Source organism: Phoca vitulina, unplaced genomic scaffold (assembly GCF_004348235.1).
Source record: "Phoca vitulina isolate PV1807 unplaced genomic scaffold, GSC_HSeal_1.0 scaffold21, whole genome shotgun sequence".
Taxonomy (NCBI): Eukaryota; Metazoa; Chordata; class Mammalia; order Carnivora; family Phocidae; genus Phoca; species Phoca vitulina.
In genome coordinates, this window is record NW_022589724.1 from 28,220,853 (window position 1) to 28,243,668 (window position 22,816).

The window sequence follows — 22,816 nt, forward strand, 5'->3', positions numbered from 1 at the left end:
AGATAGATAGATAGATAGATAGATAGATAGATAGATAGATAGATAGATATTAAAAAAAAATAAAGACCTAGTCCTTATCAATCTTACCAGTCCTCAAATGTAACTAGTAGCACTGTATGTTGCATATCTGAAAATTGATAAATGTGGGCCATGGATAGAATTAGCCATTGCTTTTGGGCACTCAGATACCTTTTTTTGGTCATATTTCATTCCCTGAGATTAGCAATAGGAATAATAATGGCTAGTGAGACATTCTGGGGATATTACCTGCCACTGGGTAGCCCCTTTTCTTCAGTGAGTCTAAACTGACCCAGGAGTCCTTGATGACCCTTTCAGGAGAGAACAGGAAATGTGAATTGAGTGCTTTCAAACCATCCCAGGCCTGGCAGGCAGAGGGGGGGGCTTTCAGTCTGCTGCAAATGGCCTGTGACAGAATAAAAACGCTTCCATGGTTAGGGGCTCACTGCAAACAGAATCTGGGCCAGTGCAGGGATTCGGGGAACTGTTCCTCCCCCGCAGACAGAACGTGTGTGGAGGTGTTGTCTGCCTGTTCTGGGGCTATAACAGGTCCTGTTTCTTTTGAAAGCACAGAGAAATGGACTTTTATGTTGCACCTTGTTTTAGGATCTTGACCATGGTTTACATTCCATTAAAAAAAAAAAATTACTGCGTTTCTGAGATCTTTACAAAAGCTTCCCCGGTGAAGTGCCTTTTCTCTTCATCCTGCTGTCTTTCTGCTGTTCTTACTGCAGGTTCACATAATTAAGGTGCACTTTGCCGTCATGACTTAATGTTTTACCTTGTTGCTGAAGACAGTGCAGGGCGTTCTACGCAGTGGCTGGCTGTAAGAAACACCCAGTGGTGCTCTATGCGCTGCCTTGCAGGAAGCAGGGGGTGAAGACTGTGGTAGGAACGCTGGGCTCTGCCCCAGAGTTCACGTTATTGTGGGGACAATAATAAGTGAGGGAGTACTTGCCCTGTAGTGCAGGGCCCTAAGATCAGGTACCACACTTGGCATTTGTGCAGAAATTCTCTGCATGCAGTGTGCGTGGAGTCCTCCTGACAGCCTGGCTAGGTAGATACCGTCGTGGCCCTGTTGTGCAACTGGGAAGCTGAGGCTGGGAAAGTACTGACTCCAAGACATGGTGGACTGAGATTTAAACACGGCTTGTCCACCCTGGAGCCCAGGCTTACAGATGCCTTACCAGTGAGATGAAGGGGAAACCGCTAGAGGTTTGGGGAGGCTGGAATGGGGAACTAAGGGTTGTGGGAGAAGCTGGCCCCAGACCAGCCCGTCAAGGGCCTTCTGGGCCCACTTCAGGAGCTCGGACTTCTCCTACAGTGGTGGTAATAAGGACAACCCCAGCCATCTTTTGAGGGCCTGTTACCTGCTAGGAGCAGTGTCTTCTATGTTATGTGCAGACAGCCAACGACCCTGTAAGGCACTTGACTGCTCTGTTCTTTGTGTTGCCACAGGTGACCCTGCTGGTAAATAGTGGCCTACCAGTGACAGGCAGAGCCGTCCTGGGCTTCCTCTTCTGCCTCTGCCAGCGGCCATCTCCGTGGGATTTTAACAGGAGAGCCACTTGGTCAGGCTTGCATTTTAGAAAGACCCCTCTGGTGGCAGTGTGGAGGCCGAATGGAGCAGGGCAAGGTCAAGGGGGGGAACCAGTTTGGGGTGTGGTGGGGCAAGGATAGGATGGGACCAATGAGGGAGATTTAGCAGGAAAAGTGGCCAGTGCGGGTGTACACTTAGCTGGGATGAGGTGGGGGTTGGCGAGGGGTAAGCATCGTGTTCTGAGTGGTTTGAGGATGGTGGGGTGTTCCTTTATGTGGGTCTTTATTATGCTCCATCTCCAGGTACTGTAGGCTTCTTTGACAACAGAGTCTCAGAAGGTGATAGAGAATTTTTTTTTATTTTTTACTTTTTGATAGAAGGAGTGGACTGAATACCTTTCAGAAAGGTTTAATACTTGGACTGCTGATAGAAACAGAGGTTAGCATGGAGAATTCTGTGTTCTAAACTTGACTGGCTAGGAACATTATAATGTAAATAGATTCCAGGGGAAATATTTAAACCTTGGGCTAATTTAAATAACTTTACTTTTTACTCTTTATTTTATTTTTTTTTAAGATTTTATTTACTCTTTATTTTTTAAATGAGGTTTCTTGGGAAACCTATTTAACTTACTGCCTATAATGCCCGTAAGTGGGAAGTATGATAAAACTGCATTTATTTAAAAAGAAGGTTGCATAATTTGGACTTCTAATTTATAGCAGCCTCTTTTCTAGGCCCCTCTCTCTGTCGGATTACTGGGGTTCTACTGAATCACATCTGTAGTGTAGTTGTTAACCTGGAAGGCTCTTGGGGTCTGGGATAGAACTCAGGGGCTCCATGTCCTTGGATGGGGAAATATTAGAACTTTATTTCACTAACCTCTAACTGAAAATTAGTGTTTCATTTTTTTAAGAATGTAGGTAACAAAGCACAGTAATATTAGAAGTACTTGTGACTTTGTCAGTGGTAGAAATCAGATATTTTTATGTCATGTAACAGTTGTGATTGTTGCACATATCACTACTTTGAAATGACAGTAGTTTCTCCTGGATCTTGTATCTAATGTGTTAATAAAGAAGCATATATTTAATGCATTAATAAAGAAGTACTGTATCACAAATTAATTTTTTTAAAGATTTTGAGGACTATTTCAGTACAGTTCTCCTTTGCAATCCTCTATGTTCTCTGCATTTGCAGACTTCTGAGGCATACCCAGACATCACCAGAGGGGCCGCAGCCCAGCCCAGATGAAGACCCCTCCCTTAGTAGCCTCAGTGTGTCTGGCTAGCCTTGGATCCCTGTCTTAGTCCTGCTTCCCTTGCTAAGCGAGGTCTTGTTCAGGATCCACATCCTTCCGGATGCCAGTGAGCTGGTCCCTTCACAACTCCTGGCCCTCAATGTCTGTGTTGTTATAAATGAATCCACAGGGCAGTGCCCGTCTTGGATTTGACCTGCTGTTGAGGCCGTGTACATTTTTATTAGCTTTGTTCTTCCCACAGGAACAGAGGCTGTGTGGTGATTCTTTGCATCATTACCACCTTGCCCTAGCCCTGCTCCCCAGCAGCTAACGCAGTGTTTGGGGTGCTGGGAAAATTTTGTCGAGTTGTGAAGTTAAGGCCAAGGCTGTATTCAACTAAGCTCGTTTTTTAAATAATTGTAACTGCTCTGGGTGAGGGTGTAAATTACAAAATAAAGGACCATGTAGAATGTAGATACAATGACTTTCATCAAGTTCAAATTGTGGGAAATAATACTTTTTCTCTAAGCTCATATTATAAGAAGTTGTATGAGACTGTTGTATACTGACTTGAGAATAGTCTGAGCATGATCTCATCAGTTGGAACAGAGTCTGAAATAAAACACGAAGACTTCCCTCTTTTTTGAGGGATCTGTTTTATAGATTTCTGAATTACACAGATTCCTTGAACTGGAGGGTAATAGTGAAAGACCCACAAAGGACGTAAGAATAAAGCAGCAAGGGTTTAAATAATTGAAATCGAGCTAAAGTAAGGGGAATGTTTATCATGCCCAACACGCCCTGCCCTCTGCCCTCCTCCACCCTGAAGGGCCAGCTGCACAGTGTGGGCTGCTCTGTACTAGGAGGGGACAGGGGGCAGGAGCACCTACAGGAAGGTGGTGGGAAGCTTCCCAGGGCTGTTTTTCCCAGAAGTGAAATCTCCCCTCCCCTTGGGACTATGAAGTAGCCTCAAGGCCCCTGGAGTTCACAAACATTTTTTTTTTTTTTTTTTTTTAATATTTTATTTATTTATTTGAGAGAGAGAATGAGATAGAGAGAGAGAGCATGAGAGGGGGGAGGGTCAGAGGGAGGAGCAGACTCCCTGCCGAGCAGGGAGCCTGGAGTTCACAAACATTTTACCTCTCTTCCTGTTGGACCACGGAAGGGGTTCAGGGGCAGCCCCTGGAAGTCTAGACCAGATAGGCCATATTGGAGAATCTTTCGTGAACATTTCTGATCAGTGACACACAATTTTAAGAAAGGATTATTTTCGTATAAAACTATCTTTAAATTGCACTTTAAAGACCCAGGCCATTAGAATACCGTAAGTTAAACACACACAGGCCCAGTGAATTTTGTGGCATTATTCTTACTGGATTTTTAAACAGTTTGATATTCTCATGGTTAAAGCTGTAGCTTTTTGGAGGCTATTTTATTTTATTTAGATTTTATTTATTTATTTGAGAGGGAAAGGGAGAAGCAGATTCCCTGCTGAGCAGGGATCCCAACACGGGGCTGATGGGGGCTGACGCCAGGCTCCATCCTGAGATCCTTGCCCTGAGCCTGATATCATGAGCTGAGCCTAAGGCAGATGCTTAACTGACTGAGCCACCCAGGCGTCCCCTGGAGGCCTTTTTTTTTTTTAAGCTATCACCATTTTTGGTGCTCAACTGGCTAATTAATAATAACTGCGTGAGTTTTATGGGTGAGTGGAAGCCTTCTCATGAACAGTATGGTAAAATGGTAACAAAAGGGCCTTAAAAGGGGTGAGAGGCACTTTTGAAGGTACGAATCTTAAATAGATTTTTTTTTTTAAAAGATTTTATTTATTTATTTGAGAGAGAGAGAATGAGAGACAGAGAGCACGAGAGGGAAGAGGGTCAGAGGGAGAAGCAGACCCCCAGCTGAGCAGGGAGCCCGATGTGGGACTCGATCCCGGGACTCCAGGATCATGACCTGAGCCGAAGGCAGTGGCTTAACCAACTGAGCCACCCAGGGCCCCTTAAATAAATTTAAAATATGACTCAGAAAGGATGCGGCAGAAAATGTTCACTAAAAAAAAGTAAGACTGATAGGAGATGCTGAAATTTCTTTCCTAAGACTTAACCATAGCCAAAAGATCCACTGGAAGAACAGAAGAGGGGAGCTCTTTTGGAGCATCTCTTTTGAATGAAGCCTCGGGGCTTCTTCAGGGGTCTAACTTCCTGATCTGGGGCCTGGCAGAAAGTCCCTACGTGAAGCCAGGAAGGCTGAAGAACATTCTGCAGTATTGGCCTTGTAAGCTGTGATCATTTTTAAGGTTGACGAGCATAGTTCACTATGAAACGAAGCAAGGAACTTGGCATTTATACATTGTGAGTCAATTTTGACATCAGCCTGGACTGGGACTTAACTGGAAGGTTTTGGTGTTGGGCTGTGACTACACTTCAGCCTCTCGATCCAGAGGCATGCGTGAGCAATACTTCCCTTTGGGCTTTGGCCATTAATTTGTGGAATGGAGCAAGAACTGGAGAGGAAAATCGAGAGACTGCCTTGGATTTCCTGACGTCCTGTTGAATCAAAAAGCAGTGGGAGGCCCTTTCCTTCCTGACAAAGGGCTCATCCCCTCTCATGAAATTCCCGGCAGCGGTCTCCATGTTAGGGACAGTCCCTCCTCATTCCAGACTGCAAATCCACAGGCACCCCTGGGCGAGTATCGGCCTTCTGCCCAGTCCAGGTGTTTTCTAGGCCACTTCCCCTGATTATGTAACTTTGATCCAATCCAGATGCTGCAGAATGCTTGATAGAAGAGGTCAAATGGCACTGGAGAAGAAAAGCATTTCTGTATTCATGACTTTGGTTTAATTTCCTGTGTGGGCCGGGTCTGCCAGAGTTGTGTGCTCATGGCCGGGAGGTCAGGACTCCAGAGGGAAGCGCGCAAATGTTTTTTCAGGACAGCTCGAGGAGATTCCTGATTCCCCAGGGTTCTTTTTCAGGTTAGATTATCAATTAGGGAAGTGTCAGCTGGCTCTTATTTATGATGGCAGTTTCTCTATTTTTGTCACTGTTTTCTGAATTATAAAAACAATCCCCATTCATTGTGAGAAATAGGCCATAATATAGAAGAGAATAAAGAAAATTTTAAATGTTTGTAATCCCACCACCCCACGTGAACCACTCTTAATGGCACTGTTAACACACCACCCTGGGTTAATAACTACTGTTCACATTTTGGTGCGGTTCCTTCTGTACTTTTTTCAGTTTTTATAAAATTGGGATCATGCTGTATATAACAGGTTGTAGTATGAGCACTTAAACAATGCATTATTATGTGTATGTTCCCAAGCCAATGGTTGTTTTTCTAAAAATATTTTGAATGGCTTTATGGATATATTCTGTATTACGGATGGACCACAAGCTAACTTACCTTCTTTTGATAGATATTTTGTACTTTTTCTGTGCTGCTATTTAAAAATCAGTATATAGAAATAATTGTGTGGATCTCAGGATAATTCCTAGAGGTGGATCAAAGATTATGGAATTATTTTGAGATTCAGTTTGTATTTCCGGTTGCTTTCCTAAAGTGTTATGGCAATTTCTGCAGCAACCACTGGCATTGTATGAGAGTTATATTTCATTGAAGTCTTACACTGACTTAGCCTCAAGAAAATGTACCTGCCAATTTGATGAAGAATTTGCATTTCTTTGATTACTAGCCAGGGTTAACATGCTTTCCAAGTTTAATGGTAATTTAAATTTTCTGTGAATTGCTTATTCATGGTTTTGGTTCATTTTTCCATAGTGGAGGGATTTATCTTTTTCTGTTGATATGCAAGAGTTCTTTTATGTTGAGACTCCTCAGGCTGATGGTGTTACTTAATATAATGACAATAGAAGTCTTTTGACTCGCTTCCACTTAACCAACTTACTAGGTTGACCAGCATCTCCACTTCCTGTAAAAGCTGCCTCCCTAGTGCCCAGGGCCCACTGCAGTCCTCTGCCACTCACTGCCCGGCCACACCAAGAGCCAGTTACATTTCTTTTTTTTTAATTTAATTTTATTTTATTATGTTACGTTAGTCACCATACAGTACATCATTAGTTTTTGATGTGGTGTTCCATGATTCATTGTTTTCGTATAACACCCAGTGCTCCATGCAATACGTGCCCTCCTTAATACCCATCACCGGGCTAACCCATCCCCCCACCCTCCTCTCCGAGCCAGTTATATTTCTTTCCAGATCTTCAGATACACTTGTTGTTTTATTTACTTGGTTAATATGAAACCAGTGAAATGCAGGTGTAAAAAGAGATTTGTTTCTATGATATTCAGATGGATGCCTTAGACAGACTCAGTAAAGGCAGGTGATTTTAAACACTGCTGCCAGACCAGGTGTGGATGAGCCAGCTGTAAGCGTTTGGAAGGGACCGTGCTGGGGCACGGAGATATAAATCCAAGTGCTCTCCCCCTGCAGGAAACCGAAGCTGAAAGCCAGATGATGGGGACAAGCTCTGACTGTCACCACATACCCACCCCCGAAAGGGCAGGCCTTGTCCCTGCAGTCAAGGCCAGCAAACCAACACACATTCAGGTGGGGGTGGTAGATCAAACATTTTAATAAAAAAATAATTCTTTGCCTTAACCGGCTTTATTTGGTTAATTGATCAATCCCTGATCATGATGGTGCTAGGCGTGCTTTTAGAGCCCGTGTAAAATACTCAAAAGAACAGGGCTTAACCCATCACTAAGGCTTTTCTACACTCTAGGAAGTGGCAGTGTTACAGACCCTCTTCCTTGAATTTCTCTTTGCCCTTATGATTCATACAATGAGATTACCAAACATAGTAATGACATAATTTGGGATTTACTCTTTTAGCAAAAACAATTCCTGAAGGTTTACTTCAGTCAGTAGTATAAAAGCTAGAATTGAAAGACCCTTGTTAGGATGCCTGGGGGGCTCAGTTGGTTCAGCAACTGCCTTTGGCTCAGGTCATGATCACACGGTCCTGGGATTGAACCCTGCGTCGGGCTCCCTGCTCAGTGGAGAGCCTGCTTCTCCCTCTCCCTCTGCTGCTCCCCCCTCACCCCACCCCCACTCATCTTCTCTCTCTCTCTCTCTTTCTCGCTCACTCTATCTCAAGTAAATAAATAAAATCTTAAAAAAAAATGAAAGGACACTTGTTATTTATGTTGTATCAGCTTATTCCAAAGAGATATTTTAAAGAATGCCAATTTCTGAAAGTTCTCCGGTTGTGTTTCTGGAAGGTTAGCCTCATTCCTCAGATGTCTTAGGTGTCTCCAGTGGTTGGTTTTGTTTGGTTTGGTTTGGTTTTTTTTGGGAAGTGAATACTGCAGAATCAGGCCCATCCTTGAGATGGGTGTTATTGCCCAAGAAAAGATGCTTAGGGGTTCTTTCTAAATCCATAAAGAGGGAAAATTTAAAGAAATTAAATTTTTTTTTTTTTTAAGATTTATTCATTTATTTTAGAGAGATTGAGTGCAGCCGGGGGAGGGGCAACAGGAGAGGGAGAGAGAGAATCTCAAGCAGACTCCCTGCTGAGTACAGAGCCTGATGCGGGGCTTGATCCCACAACCCTGAGATCATGACCTGAGCTGAAACCAAGTCAGACACTCAGCCGACTGAGTCACCCAGGCGCCCCTAAATAATTTTCTTACCATTTGGGAAAATTAGAATTTTCCCCTTTATCTCCTTTTATAAAGTTTGATTTCTTATTGTAGTTTCCTTAAATGAGTATTCAGATTTCAATCCATAATATCCTATGACTATTAAGACCTACTTATTACTTTCTAAGGCTCTGTCTCAGGGCTCCTGGGTGGCTCATTCAGTTGAGTGGCCCGCTCTTGATTTTGGCTCAGGTCATGATCTCGGGGTTGTGGGATCAAACCCCCCACATCAGGCTCTGTGCTCATCATGGAGTCTGCTTGTCCCTCTCCCTCTGTTCCTCCCTCCGCTCATGCACGCTCGCTCGTGCTCTCTCTGTCTCAAATAAAATCTTAAAAAAAAAAAAAACCCTCCTTGGAGTATATTTGCTGGCTAAAAAAAACCGCACATGTATATCACAGAAATTCTAGTGAGGTTGAGCATAGTTCAAGAAAAAAAGGAAGAAACTTCAGGAAAAAATAATGAACGATTTGACCCTGTAGTGAACAGTGGCCTCATGTTCTTAATATAAGAAATGTTGATTGGTGTTCAGCTTTTACAGTCTACCTATATACGAAACATGAAGGACTTTATTACAGAGTGGAAGAAACTTACTAGTTTTCACAAAGTAAAAGACATGTAAAGAAGGCCATATTTGAGAGTGGAAAGAGAGCTGGAAGGAAGGGTAGGATGATAATATTCTTATCTTGGGAAGTAAATAGCTGAGAGACACTGTCTATAGCTGGAGAACAAGAAGTAAAGTCCGTGCAAGTCTGTTAGTGAAAATGCAAAGGTAACTGGTAGAGGCTGACGGGAGCCGTGGGGGCAGAGGCGCCGGGGTAGGGTAAAGCACCCCAGAGATGGACGGGTCACCCGAAGCACAGCTGTTGCCTCTGGGTGGAGAGGAGAGTAGGCTAGAAGGTGTTTGTCCTTCATTATAAGCCCTTCTGTCTTACTTGATTTTTAAATTATGTGCCCATATTAACTTTGACATGTTTTAAAAAAATTTTTGTTCTCCGTTATATGTAAGCAATGGCAAAGACATATGAGGATGAACCATTTCCAGGTTTAACTGAGTTCATTTTGAATTAATGAATTTAAAAAGCTGAAACTATTTGGGAACAGTGATTGCCACCTTGGAATGAAAATACTTAATATTTTTCACAAGACTTGGGAAAGGAAGAGTCCATTTTTATTTTACCGCCTTTCTTATTATCGCATGTAGATGTTGAGAAATGAAATAAATTAGAAATGTATAATGATGGAAGCAGACTTTTTTTTGCTCCTGAGAATAAAACTAATTTTCCCCAATTCTTCCTGTTCCTTCTGTTTCCCCTTTGTCTTCCAGAAGCCCTTCAGAGGCCAGTAGCATCTGACTTTGAGCCCCAAGGTCTCAGCGAAGCAGCTCGTTGGAACTCCAAGGAAAACCTTCTCGCTGGCCCCAGTGAAAATGACCCCAACCTTTTCGTTGCACTGTATGATTTCGTGGCCAGTGGGGACAACACCCTAAGTATAACTAAAGGTAAAAGGGCTGTGGACCACCGCTGGTGCTTGCAAGAGGCAGAAATCAGGGGAAACTGTGGCTTGACTGGCTACCCCTTTGCCTAGTGAAGGAGCAGCTTTAAAGTTTGGAATGTAGAGACATCCAAAAACAAAAAAAAATACACTCAGCATCTTTATAAGAGAGCTACTTTTCCTTAAGGAGAAGAGTTCCTATACAGTAGTCCTTAGGAAAAACAGCATCATAGTGAAAAGAACGCCCGGACCAAACACTGAAAATGCCCTTTTTTTTTTTTAAAGAAAAAGTATTTTTTCCCTAAGAAACTTCATTATGTTAGGAACAGAACACTTGAATAAACATAATAGATTTATGAAAAACTGAGGCTCTGTACTTCTCTTATATTCAGTACAAACAGGAAGCTTCATATATAAACGTGTACTCTTTTTATATACACTTATAAATGCATATATTTATGTGGATTTGTTAAAGGGAAGTAGGTATTTAGGAGTTTGGAGATTTTTAGTAATCCTATAAGAATAAATGGGAATGAACGAAGCCAGCCTTTAAAGCTGATGTCTGATTTGATTCTCCTCTTCTAAGGTGAGAAGCTCCGGGTTTTAGGCTACAATCACAATGGGGAATGGTGTGAAGCCCAAACCAAAAATGGCCAAGGGTGGGTCCCAAGCAACTACATCACGCCAGTCAACAGTCTGGAGAAACATTCCTGGTATCACGGGCCCGTGTCCCGCAACGCGGCCGAATACCTGCTGAGCAGTGGGATCAACGGCAGCTTCTTGGTCCGGGAGAGCGAGAGCAGTCCTGGCCAGAGGTCCATCTCGCTGAGATACGAGGGGAGGGTGTACCACTACAGGATCAACACTGCTTCCGACGGCAAGGTAGGGGGTCCTGGTCGGGAGAGCTGATGGGCTGGGGGCGGTAGCCTTTGGCCAGGGGGACCCAGAGCTCCTGCTGCTGGGGTTAAGAAGTTATCATGACAAATCTCAACTGGAAGATGCTTTTGTCTTTTTTTTTTTCTTATTATTATTTTATGTTAATCACCATACATTACATCATTAGTTTCTGATGTAGTGTTCCATGATTCATTGTTTGCGTATAACACCCAGTGCTCCATGCAGAACGTGCCCTCCTTAATACCCATCACCAGGCTAACCCATCCCCCCACCCCCCTCCACTCTAGAACCTTCAGTTTGTTTCTCAGAGTCCATAGTCTCTCATGGTTCGTCTCCCCCTCCGATTTCCCCCCCTTCATTCTTCCCCTCCTGCTATCTTCTTCTTCTTCTTCTTTTTTTTTTTTTTTAACATATAATGTATTATTTGTTTCAGAGGTACTGGTCTGTGATTCAACAGTCTTACACAATTCACAGTGCTCACCATAGCACATACCCTCCCCAATGTCTCGGGAAGATGCTTTTGAAGGAAACATCTTCAAGTAAACAGCAGGCATCACTGCATTAGCCTAGGAAAGACATTCTGTTGAGGACCGATCACGTGATGTTTCAAGTCCACGGGCCTGGTGTGGCTCTCCACCTGTCCTCCTGGAGTTTTGTTGTTTGCTATTTCATAAGACGAAGTGAATACCTGCTAGGTATTGGACATACTTCTTGTATTAAGATTCTTCCTTTGTAAAAAATCTCTTACTGTGATAGTAATTCATCTTCAATGAGTAAAACTGCAATAATGGATATTTTTAAAGTAAAAGACCACCTTAATATCACTTCCCCAAAATAAGTCTGGTACATGGTGTTCTTCCCGTAAATAAAGCCACATTCGTGTGTGTGCCTGCGGGCATTTATGGACATAAATACACAGTTTTTTAACAAATGAGATCACATTGTACCAGTAGATTTCCAAACCCAAACTGTAGTTTTGTAAAAGAGTTGATATATACAGTTTTGTGATCTTTATATGAACAATGCTCAAGAGTCCATGGAGGGAAGGGAGGGATTAACGTTTTCCAGGTTCCTCCTGGTGGCTGGCACATTTTTCAGGCATCCTCTCATTTATGCTTCACTTTGGTCCTCAGGGCAGAGGTCGCTGCGATCTGCATTTTTGCCTTAAGGAGTTGGGGACTTAAAAGGGAGGAGGTTTCTTACCCAGGATCGCCTAGTGTGTGATTGATGGAGCTAGGTTTGGGCCCCGCTCTCCACCCTGCTATACCGTGCCATCATCCAGGGTGGAGATGGGTGGATTATTAGGCAGGGTCTAGATGGTGGATGTATTTTTTAATTAATACGAAATGTATGCATATTGTTAAAAAAAAAGAAGAACAAAACAGATAACAGTGAGAATTCTGTCTCCTAATTCCATTCCCCTGCCCAGAGGCAACCCCTGTGACCAGTTTCTTTCAGAGTTCCCCAGTATATGTATATGCATTTATATATATATATATATATTTTTTTTTTTTTAAGAATTTATTTATTTATTTGACAGAGAGAGAGATAGCGAGAGCAGGAACATAAGCAGTGGGAGAGGGAGAAGCAGGCTTCCCGCCGAGCAGGGAGCCCGATGTGGGACTTGATCCCAGGACCCTGGGATCATGACCTGAGCCGAAGGCAGACACTTAATGACTGAGCTACCCAGGCACCCCTATATATATATATTTTTAAGATTTTATTTACTTATGTGAGAGAGAAAGCGAGCACAAGCAGGGGGAGCGGCAGGCAGAGGGAGAAGTAGGCTTCCCACTGAGCAAGGACCCCGATGCAGGACTCGATCCCATGACCCTGGGATCACAACCTGAGCTTAAGGCAGACGCTTAACTGAGCCACCCAGGCATCCCTACGCTTATATGTTTTTTAAAAACGCAAATGATGTAGACTCCGCAGTGTTCTGCATCTTGCTTTTCCCACCTGATAATATTTTTTGAAGATTGCTTTATGGTAGCACATTTAGAGCTGCCTCATTCTTATTAATGACAGCCTCGTGTGGATGGACCGTCATTTATTTCAGCAGTCCCCTGCAGGTCGACTTTTAGGTTGTTTCCAATCTTTGGCTGTTACAAGTAATGCTGCTCTGAGGTAGCTTTCAAACCATTAAAAAAAATAATCTCGGCACACTGTATAAAAGCATTTACCTCAGCGCCTGGTACTCACACTAGTAACAAAAGGTTCTGAAAGCCCTACTTACCCTCAGTATATGTAATGCACTCTGGTATTTTGTATTCCATTCTGTTCTGTTTCATTTTTTTAAAAAAGTTTTGGTCAGAATCCACCAAGTTTATTCCATAGACACATGTACATATGTACATCGTACGTACAAATTCCCATCGTGTTAACATTAAACACGATGGAAATCTGCAGATGTGTTTACTCACCCTGTTGCTGGTGGGAAATGGAGCTTCCAGGAGAAACAGGAGTGCATCTTCCCTCCGCCTCAGCAGTGCTCTGTCAGGCTTGTGAAAACATCTGTCACTGATGTATAAAGATGGTCTCTCGTTACGTGTAATGTACATGTGTCATGTTTTGAGGGATCCCCGTCCATTTACTAAATTTATATTTTCCTGCATATTTTAAACATACCAAATTTACATATGCATATAGGTCTGTTGATCTACTCTCTGTTCTCTTCCGACATCAGACTTTTACTTGTTAAGGCTATATAATACGTTTTAATGTGCGGTAGGGCTAGTCCCCTCCTTGTAGTCCTCTTAGCATTTTTATGGCTATCCTCAAACATTCATTTGTACCACACAAATGCACATGTATTTCTCTTTTTAATGGTCTTCTCTCGTTTTTTCCGCATGTCTCAAAGTCTTCTGGCCAAAGTCCTTATTTTTTTTTTTTTTTTTTAAAGATTTTATTTATTTATTTGAGAGAGAGAGAACGAGAGACAGAGAGCATGAGAGGGAGGAGGATCCGAGGGAGAAGCAGACTCCCCGCCGAGCAGGGAGCCTGATGTGGGACTCGATCCCGGGACTCCAGGACCGTGACCTGAGCCGAAGGCAGTCGCTTAACCAACTGAGCCACCCAGGCGCCCCTGGCCAGAGTCCTTATTGCTAGTATCTGGTGCTTTCCATGATGGCAGAGGTCTTTGTACCCAGCGTGGCCGCTTGCTGATGTGTGACTAGAGATCAGCCTTACCAGCTTGCCTTTCGGGCCCTCGTTCTTATCCCAGATGTGGAGCTAGGTTGTTCCATTCTGCAGGATGTACTCCGGGGTGGGGGGCCCTTTGAAACCTTGCCTTCAGCCCACAAGGGTTCCTCTCTCATGAATTAGAACGCCAGAGCACACCGCCCATGAGGGAGGTGATTTCCTGGAGCTGACAGCTTGCTTCCCATCTGTGCTGTTTATCCGAGGCGATCCGTGCCGCACTGCAGTAATCAGTTGAGGTTTGTACTGAACAGGGTAATGGTTTCTTTTCCCTGGAGTTGTTTAACCAGCATCCTAGGAACAGATTCAGGCAGGCATGATCTAGTTTGACAACTCATTAGCCGGGGGTTGGTCCAAAATGCTATTCAGAGGGAGAGAGCAAGGCCTGCGTGTGGGATGCATGATTCACAGAATTTGAGAGTTGTCCGATGAGGACGTCACCCACTCTGTTCAAAAGCTGGTATGTGCCAGGGGAGCACAGGGAGCTCATTTGATCAGGCAGTATCCACCACTGGGCGACTCATCCAAGTGTCCTAGGCCTCCTGCCTTCTTCCCTCCCTCCCTCCCTCCCTGGCAAAGACTCTCCCTTCAGCTGTCCAAGCACCTGGAGACATCTCAGCCCACGGGGTTATCAGTTCCGGCCATCTGCAGAGGCGCCTCTCTGTGAGCTGCGCTTGAGGGGGCTGTGTTGGGTGGGATCATATTCCTGGAATGAGTGGAACAGCATCAGAGGTATTGGGGGAGGTATTACAGCAATGCATGAGACAGTGTGGCTCGGCACTGAAAAAAGCTCACATAGCAGAGCTTTGATGCAATCCTTTTTGGATTTCTAAGGGGAAAATCTAAGGTTGGTAGGAGGGACAGGCTGGGGTTGCATAAGCTCTAATGCCTATTTTCAAATAGCTAATCTTCAGAAAACAACTGAATTTAGAAGATTCTTCTCTAAGGGCCCGAAAGATTGCTTTCTGCCTCCACCCTCTTGGCCCTGGTTTCCCTCTGTTGTCGTGTTTCTGAGCTTCAGCAGCCGTTGTGGCTGGTCAGTCAGCCCAGGGCTCGGGGAGCTTCGAGCCGGGCTCTTGCAAGGGCCCTACCAGACTGAGCCATCGCTGCTCCAGGGAGTCTCGATAGTCTTGAAAACCTCCACATCCCCTGGGATCTGATTGTCGTCTCAGTGCTTTCTCCAAGTTCACAATCTTCTGCCAGCGTAGTGGAATTAAAGGCTGATTTTTCTCAACCACCCGCTGCCTGAATCATATTTAGCTCTTCTGGTTATTTGTGTCTACACTTTATTTACTTTCGTGGGCTGCCACTGTCAAGTTCCACAATTCCTTATGGCCCTTGATAGAGTCTTTCCTTTTCTTCAAAGACGTTCCCAGGTGATACTTATTTTCACGGTCTGCTGAAGTGACAAGTTCAGGGTGACAGGAATGGAATTTGGGCTTAAGCTTTAGCAGAGATGGCAGGATAGGCCAACTGCATAACCTCTTGAATATTTAAGCTTCACCCACCCTGACAGTGGCTTGGCAGGCGCAGACGTCCCAGTGAAAAGCCTGCTGAAACGTGGCTGACCTGCCCTTGTCGAGGAGACCTCGAGCATTATTAAGTGCTGCTTAATCATTAAGTCCTGCCCTCCTGCTGGAATGTGGGACACTCTCAGGGTAATGCTGCTTCCTGGCCCCGCAGCCTGTAAGCAGCAGTAGTACATCGAGCGTGGGACCCTGGGGACCGAGGCAGCTGAAGAAGGCACCGGTCTGAGCACTGATAAGCCAGTAAGTCTGGCTGTCAGGAGGAAAGCTGTTTCTGGTGAGTTTGACAAGTCCTATCTTTGGGGTTCCTACATGATCAGGAGGAGGCCCAGTCCTGGCTGAGCACCCAGAGTGTTTATGTAACCAGGTGCATAGCATAATGACATGCCATTCATAATGCATATTTCACTTTCTTCTCGGAACATGCCAGGAATTCCTGACGCAGATTACCCAGTTCACTAGCAAAATGCTCAAACCCAGAACTAATCAGAAGGAAACGAGCAGACTTGACTGTTAGAAGGTGGCTGTGCGGTGCCTTGAGAACGGAGAGTAGTTTTAATATTTAATAAGTGTTGGGATGTGAATTTTATGTTGAAAGATGAACTAAGTCTCAGGGTCTGTAGATTTAATTATCGAGAAGGATAAAGTAGGTGCGTTCAGTGAAACCTCCCACAGCTCTGAAATCTCTTAACAGGAGAGCCTGTGAGGGAATCAGATGAGACCAAGAACAAATTCTGCATAAACTTGGGCTTGGGGGAGCCATTAGCCTTCTGATCCTAGGATTGGAGAGCACTCCTTTCAAGCTGACGGGGAGAAGTAGGTAATGAACCTTGCTCCCCGGTGACCGGCCCCCGGAGCCCTGCAAGTGAGCTGGGCTCTTTCACCCGCACTGTGCCAGTGATGTCCGAGCTGGGAGGGATGCTCACATTCCAGGGAATGCCTTCTTGGAGAGGCTCTTCTCTCTTCTCTACACTCCATGGTAGCGAAAACACCAGCAGCTGAGCTGCCCCAAAAGAAGAGGGCTTGGAACACTTGGCACCCGCAGTGAAGTAAGTGGACGACGACAGACTTCCAGAGAGGGGTGGGAGTACGGGCTGTCCCCACGTCCCACTCGGTCTTCTCTGTGAACCGCACTCGTGTCCGCAATGCCCACTGACAAGAGTGTGTGTACGTCAGTGTGTGGACATCGGGCTAAGCGCGGGCTCAGCGGTGCTGACTTCTGCTCCCCACCTTCCCCCAGCACCTTGGTGCACTCGCTCTGGGCCGTAAGCATGACTCATCATGTGGCCCTAGAGCAGTTCACTTAGACTAAGGTTCTCCTCGGTGCTCCGAGGTGTAAGTGGGGCCTCCCAGTGGGCCCTCTCCTCACTTCGAAAGGCCCTGCCACTGTGGGGCACCATCTAACAGAGGGACAAGTTCCCCCAGAGCTATGGGGTCTTTCTGGACAATTCTTGGGTTGCTCAGAATTTTATTTTAGTAGAATTGCAACCAGAAGATTGTAAATTACAGGGGTGCCTGGGTGGCTCAGTTGGTTAAGCGTTTGCCTTTGGCTCAGGTCATGATCTCAGGGTCCTGCTTCTCCCTCTCCCCCTGCTTGTGTGCACACAAGTGCGCTCTCTCTCTCTCTCTCAAATAAATAATAAATAATCTTAAAAAAAAAAGATTGTAAATTACATACCTCTAAGTCAAAGTTTGCCGTTGCCTTGCCTGAGTTTTAAAAATCTGTTTACATTATCTCCCCAAGCAAAAAACTCAAAAAGAAAGAAAGAACTCTGTTTACCTTCTTGAGGGTTATAAGTGGGATCAACTCATGTATTTGTTAATGTTTTCTTCTTTTAAATTATTGTAATTATCTAGTATTACCAACATACAGGAAGTGATGGAGCCTTCCATAACCAACTCTGCTGTGTGTTTCAGGCCTTTTCTTCCTTTTTCTGTTTTTAAGTAATAGAGATACTGTAGCTGCAGCTGTAGTAGAACTCAAACTGTTCCGTTTTCTCCCTCCTGCCCCATGCGTCGCCGCTGTTCCAAACACATACCCCTCCTTTGTCTCAGTAGTCAGGGCAAGCCGTGGTTTTTAATGTCTTCCCCACCTTCCACAATCGCTGGCTGCCCTTCATGAGCTAGTAGGTTCGGTTACCTACTGTCTGCCTGGAGCCCAGATGTCCTGTGTGGATTTTAATGTGGAATTGTTTCTTGCAAAGGAAGCATTCCCTCACCACCTCACTGAAATGAACCAAAAAAGAAGGAAAAAAGATAGCTGTCCCCATCCACGCTTGCTTTCTGTCAGCCTGTCAGCTTGCTCCTTTCCCTTCTTCCTTTCCTGGGGCATCCAACGAGAATGACACGTGGATGGGCTCTGCGCATAGGTTCGCGGCAACTGTAGATCTCAGAGAGGCTCGCGTGCGCTGGTGTCTGAAAGCCCCTCTCCTTACTTCCCCACGGTAGAGGAGGCTGCGCGGCCTTTGTGCAGCCCTCCAGTCCCCCACCCCCCGCACTCCACTCCTGGAGCGCGCTGACGGGGGCATCCAGCTGGGGTCGGCAAGTCTGGGCCTCTGATGCTACCTAGCCCAAATTGAGGGTGTAAGAATGAGAAGAATTATGTTTTGTTTAGTGATTTCCATCTCTGATTACCGTGTAGTTCTGGATAATTATAAATAATAATTAGAGGTTTTAGGTAATAAGCACAATTATTTTTAAAAAATTACTTTCTTTTCCAATCAGCAAACAGGTACCAAGTTCTTTTCTTCGTTAATTTAATTAGTAACTGCTTATTGAGTATCTATTATGTGCTGTGTATTTCTTATTCTCCACATTGGGGATACAGGATAAAACAGACAGCTTAGGGCTCTACTCTCATGAAACTGACATTCTAGGAGATGTTGACCGTAAATAAGCAAATAAGGAGGGTAAGTACAATGCAGAGAAGTAAGAGAGGTGGTATGACTAGTGCTGGGTGATGATCAGGTCAGGTGACTGCCGTGACCGTGACATTTACGCCGGGCTCAGGTTGGTAAGAGAGAACCAAGCATGTGGTGATTAGGTGGCTGGAGGATTTCAGGCAGAGGGACCAGCAGATGCAAAGGCCCTGAGGCATTTTGTATCTTTCTGCTTCAGCAAGTAAATTACAGCATGTGTAGAGAAATACAACACAGTGATTTTCTGCACACTCCATCCTGTGTGGAGAGCCATTTATCTGAGGTTTTGCTCTGCACTGACTTAGGCTCAGCAGAGCTGGTTTGTTGGAGTTGTATGGGTTTGTGTGCGCTCTGTGGGCTGAAGGCTGTCTGTTTCCCTCAGCTCTACGTCTCCTCAGAGAGCCGCTTCAACACTTTGGCTGAGTTGGTTCATCATCACTCGACTGTGGCGGACGGCCTCATCACCACTCTCCATTACCCGGCCCCCAAGCGCAACAAGCCCACCGTCTACGGCGTGTCCCCCAACTACGACAAGTGGGAGATGGAGCGCACGGACATCACCATGAAGCACAAGCTGGGCGGAGGCCAGTACGGGGAGGTGTACGAAGGCGTGTGGAAGAAATACAGCCTGACGGTGGCCGTGAAGACCTTGAAGGTAGGCCCGGGCCTGCCGCCGCCGCTCACGCTGCCATTGCCGGTGTGGGGTGGCGCTGCTTCCTGGGTTGCTGCCCCTGCGCTCAGGTCCGAGGGGGTAACGTGCCCAGGAAGTGCCTCTTTGGGCCTCTGTGGTCCCTTTCTTCGAACGGGTTCAGTCCCTCACCCCGACTCCGTGTGCCTCTGCATACAGCGAGAGCCGAGAAGTGCTGTGGTTTTTTGGTGTAAAAAGATGAGTCATTTGGAGACGTGTTTTCATTATATGGCAAGATTCTCTTAAAGCCGTGGGTTTCCGTTCTGTCTGTGTGGCATTTGGATCACTTCCTGTTGAGAGTTAAGAGAAGGAGGAAAAAAAACTAAGTTTTTAAAGAAGGGGATTTAACCAAAAAGCATTTGACTCTTCTGTGGATTTTTGTTGGCAGACTTGAAAGGCAAGTGCATTGGGTGTTCCTAGTAGGTTCCAATTCTGTGTAGTGTGAGTGCAGACCTCTGGAAATGGAGGTGTGGAAAGGCATGAAGGAAGCATCAGGGCTTCCTACGAACTCAGGTACCATCGGGTCATTCTTGTTAACTAGGACTTTCGCCCTCTCCACTCAAGCGTGGGGTTTGTACTTTTCCGGTGGATTTGAAGTCCTTTGAAATCTTTAGGACGCCAAGCAAGGGTTTCACTTGCAAGCCCTCTCTGCCTTCACGAAAGTGATCTGAGCTTTTACCTGTGGCCAGAGCGTCCTCTAGTGTTGACCTGCGCTATTTTCACTTGCTTAAAAAAAAAAGAAAAGGAACCGATTACACTGACACGTGCACAGAGACTGAGAGGGGAGGCCCCCCTGTAGCCATAGAATGGAAACATCCACGACTGCAAGGAAGGGACCCAGGTGTGTGCATGCGCTTCTCTGGAGTCCGTGGGGCGCACGCTTGGAGACCCGTGAAGTCAGATCACTTGCTTTTTAGGGACTCTGTTACTTCCTTTCTGCCTTTACTCAGAGACACAGTAAAGTGGGAATTATGGGTTCTGGCTGATGTAAAGTGCCGCTTCAGAGAAAAGATGGCGTTCTTTAGTTCTAGAAACCAAGAGTGGCTTTCCTTGGTTGTGTCTCCCTTAGATCAGTCCTTGGGGCTGATCTTGTGGGTTGGGGGTGGGAGGTGACGTGGTTTGAGGTCACCTTGGGGACTTCTGGATACTTTCCAGACATGATTTTTTAAAAACACAATAAGCATTTATTGAGTTCCTTGCTTCTGTTCACCAGACCCTGGCCTTAACCCTGGGATTGTGAAAATAGACTAATTCACTTCAGGCTAGTCTAGGTAGTAGAACAGTGTAGCTAGGAGGAGGAATAGGCAATATGATGGTAACCACAGTGTGGTGTGATAGGTGCCAGATCAGAGGCAGGAGCGGGGAGCTCTGACACCGCATGGGAATGGGGCATGGGGTACTGGTGAGCTCCACTTGGGGAGAAAGCATGAAGGGAACCACAAGTTGGTGCCGTGGGGGAGGAACAGGAGTTGGCCAGGGGAGCAGAGGCCTGGACAGAGGTGGAGGGTGAAGAGCCTACGCTAAGTCACAGAGGGTTTGAACCGGCTAAGGAGCTGGGACGCTATCCTGGAGGCGGTGGGGCGCGTTGAAGGGTTTGATGCACAGATGATTGGATTGGAGCTTCACAAAGATGGCTACGTTGGCGAGCCCTAGAAAAAACGAAACAGCCATTGCCCCGCCTCCCCCAGACCAGGCGAGACCAGGGAGAGGCATGTGCTCATGCTGCAGTGTCTCAGCTTGGCACAGGAGCGAAGAGCGGGCCCGGCTCTCGGTCTTGACCAGCTTGAGAAACTGTTAAAGGCCCAGGCAATACCCACACATTTGCCAGTATTTGCAAAAATGAAACAAGGAATAACAGAAGCACAAAATAAACTAGGTTTCCATCCAGGAAAGGCTTGTTTGAAAACTTTAGAAAGAGGGAGAGTTTGCCCAACTTGAAATGTGGGGAAAACACAGCCCAGCCGCCGATGGTGTGGTGGTGTTTCCTGAGCAACTGAAGGTGGGCATTCCAGAGGAGGGACCCTCCTGGAGGTCTGTCGGTGGTGGCGTTCTCACACCAGTGAAGCAGAATTATCTGGAAGTTTTGTGCCTTTTAGAATATATTTCTCTAATGATGTATTATTAATGATGTATTTTTATTATACTTTTAATGGTTTTCCCCAAGAGCTTTATTAACTTTATGGTCCCACGGTTGGTAAAAAAAAAAAAAATACAGAATCTAGTTGCATGGATTTCTGGGAGTCGTCACCCCTGCTGATAGCTAATTAGGGAGAAGGGAATGCATCATATTCTAGAGATATAGGTCAACCCAAATTATGGTACTAAGCAACTGCTGGATAAATTACCGCTTCTTCCGCCTCCCCTGCACAAAGCACATGTCTACAATAGGTTTCCCACTTGTCAAATAAGATTAGTGTCACTATTTTGGGCATTTGTCTCCACTGGAGAAGTTGGGTTCTAAATGACAGTGATGGCTAATGTTTATTGAGCTCTTGCTATGTGCCCGGCAGGGTCTGAGTGCTCCATCAATAGCCTCTCATTTAATCCTTTCAGCCACCCTGAGGGAAGGGTCCTCCTGTCGGCCCAGCACCACCACCGTCGCAGGCTTGAGGAAACTGCAGTGGAGGGAGGCGGGGTAGCTGGCCCGGCGTGAGCCAGTGAGCCGCAGAGCCAGGGTTCCAGCCCAGGCAGCCTGCCTCAAAGCCCAGCTCCTTTCTTCTTTCCTTAATTGTCACCCCGGTTCTTATTCCTCACACACCACGAAAAATACACAAACCACAGTTACAAGTCTTAGAAATCCCCTTCCCCGCCCACATTCACTTCCCCTCAGCCTGCAGCTGGATCTCCCTTTCTCTCTAGGACCCAGCTGGGCACCTGAGTCTCCATCTGCTCCCCCCACACACACCTGTTCTGTGTTGCTGGCCCCTCTTGAGGCGGCACAGGTGGCCCCCCCTGCTTTAGCCCGGGCTCCATATTGATCCACCAGGCATTGGGTCCTGTACCTTTGGGGCCTGAGACCAGAAGAGATGGGGAAACAGGAGTGCACTAGGCTGACCTCTATGGGTGGGAAACTAGAATTAAAGCAAAGGCCCACTGCTCAAACTACTAGTTTGAGTTCTGACATAATTCAGCAGGTCGTAGGCTTACCTCTACCTGTGTATTATCAATGTGACAGGTGGGATGTGCCTAAGAGAACCAGCTGTCCAGTACAAGAAAGCCCCATGTTTCAAATGAGCCATATTCCAAAAGTTTGTTTATAAGTCCGTTTTTTTCCCCATGAAACGGTTCTGTAAGTCCTGGAATTTGGGAAAGACTACTGTTGATCCAGTGGCATTAGGATTGACTCGTAAGCTACTGACAGATTTACCATTGAAATGGTGGAAAATAACATTGTTGAAAAATGTTAAGACTTAAAATTGTACTCAGTTCATTTTTCAAATAGGTAACGTATGCACATAGTATCTTCTACCCTTGACTTTTGTGACTTTCCAGAAATAGTCCGCTTGTGGGTATCTTTCTGAACCGTACGGCAGCGTGCTCTAGACACTGCTCTGTGCCCCCTGGCGCCCGTGTATCTGGCAGTCGTTCCTCGTCAGTGGACGTAAGGTGGTCTTGTTTCTGCATGGATGTATTTTAA

General features: G+C 45.6%; 1 protein-coding gene across 3 annotated transcripts in view; it reads left to right on the forward strand.

The window, feature by feature from the left end:
* The window catches only part of ABL1 (ABL proto-oncogene 1, non-receptor tyrosine kinase), a 135,499-nt gene that overhangs the window by 95,701 nt on the left and 16,982 nt on the right, over positions 1–22,816 (forward strand). For all 3 annotated transcript variants that reach the window (XM_032418186.1, XM_032418188.1, XM_032418187.1), the window contains exons 2-4: positions 9,786–9,959; positions 10,539–10,834; positions 18,874–19,146. In XM_032418186.1, coding sequence (XP_032274077.1) covers positions 9,786–9,959; positions 10,539–10,834; positions 18,874–19,146 — 743 coding nt within the window. The remainder of the gene's footprint in view (positions 1–9,785; positions 9,960–10,538; positions 10,835–18,873; positions 19,147–22,816) is intronic.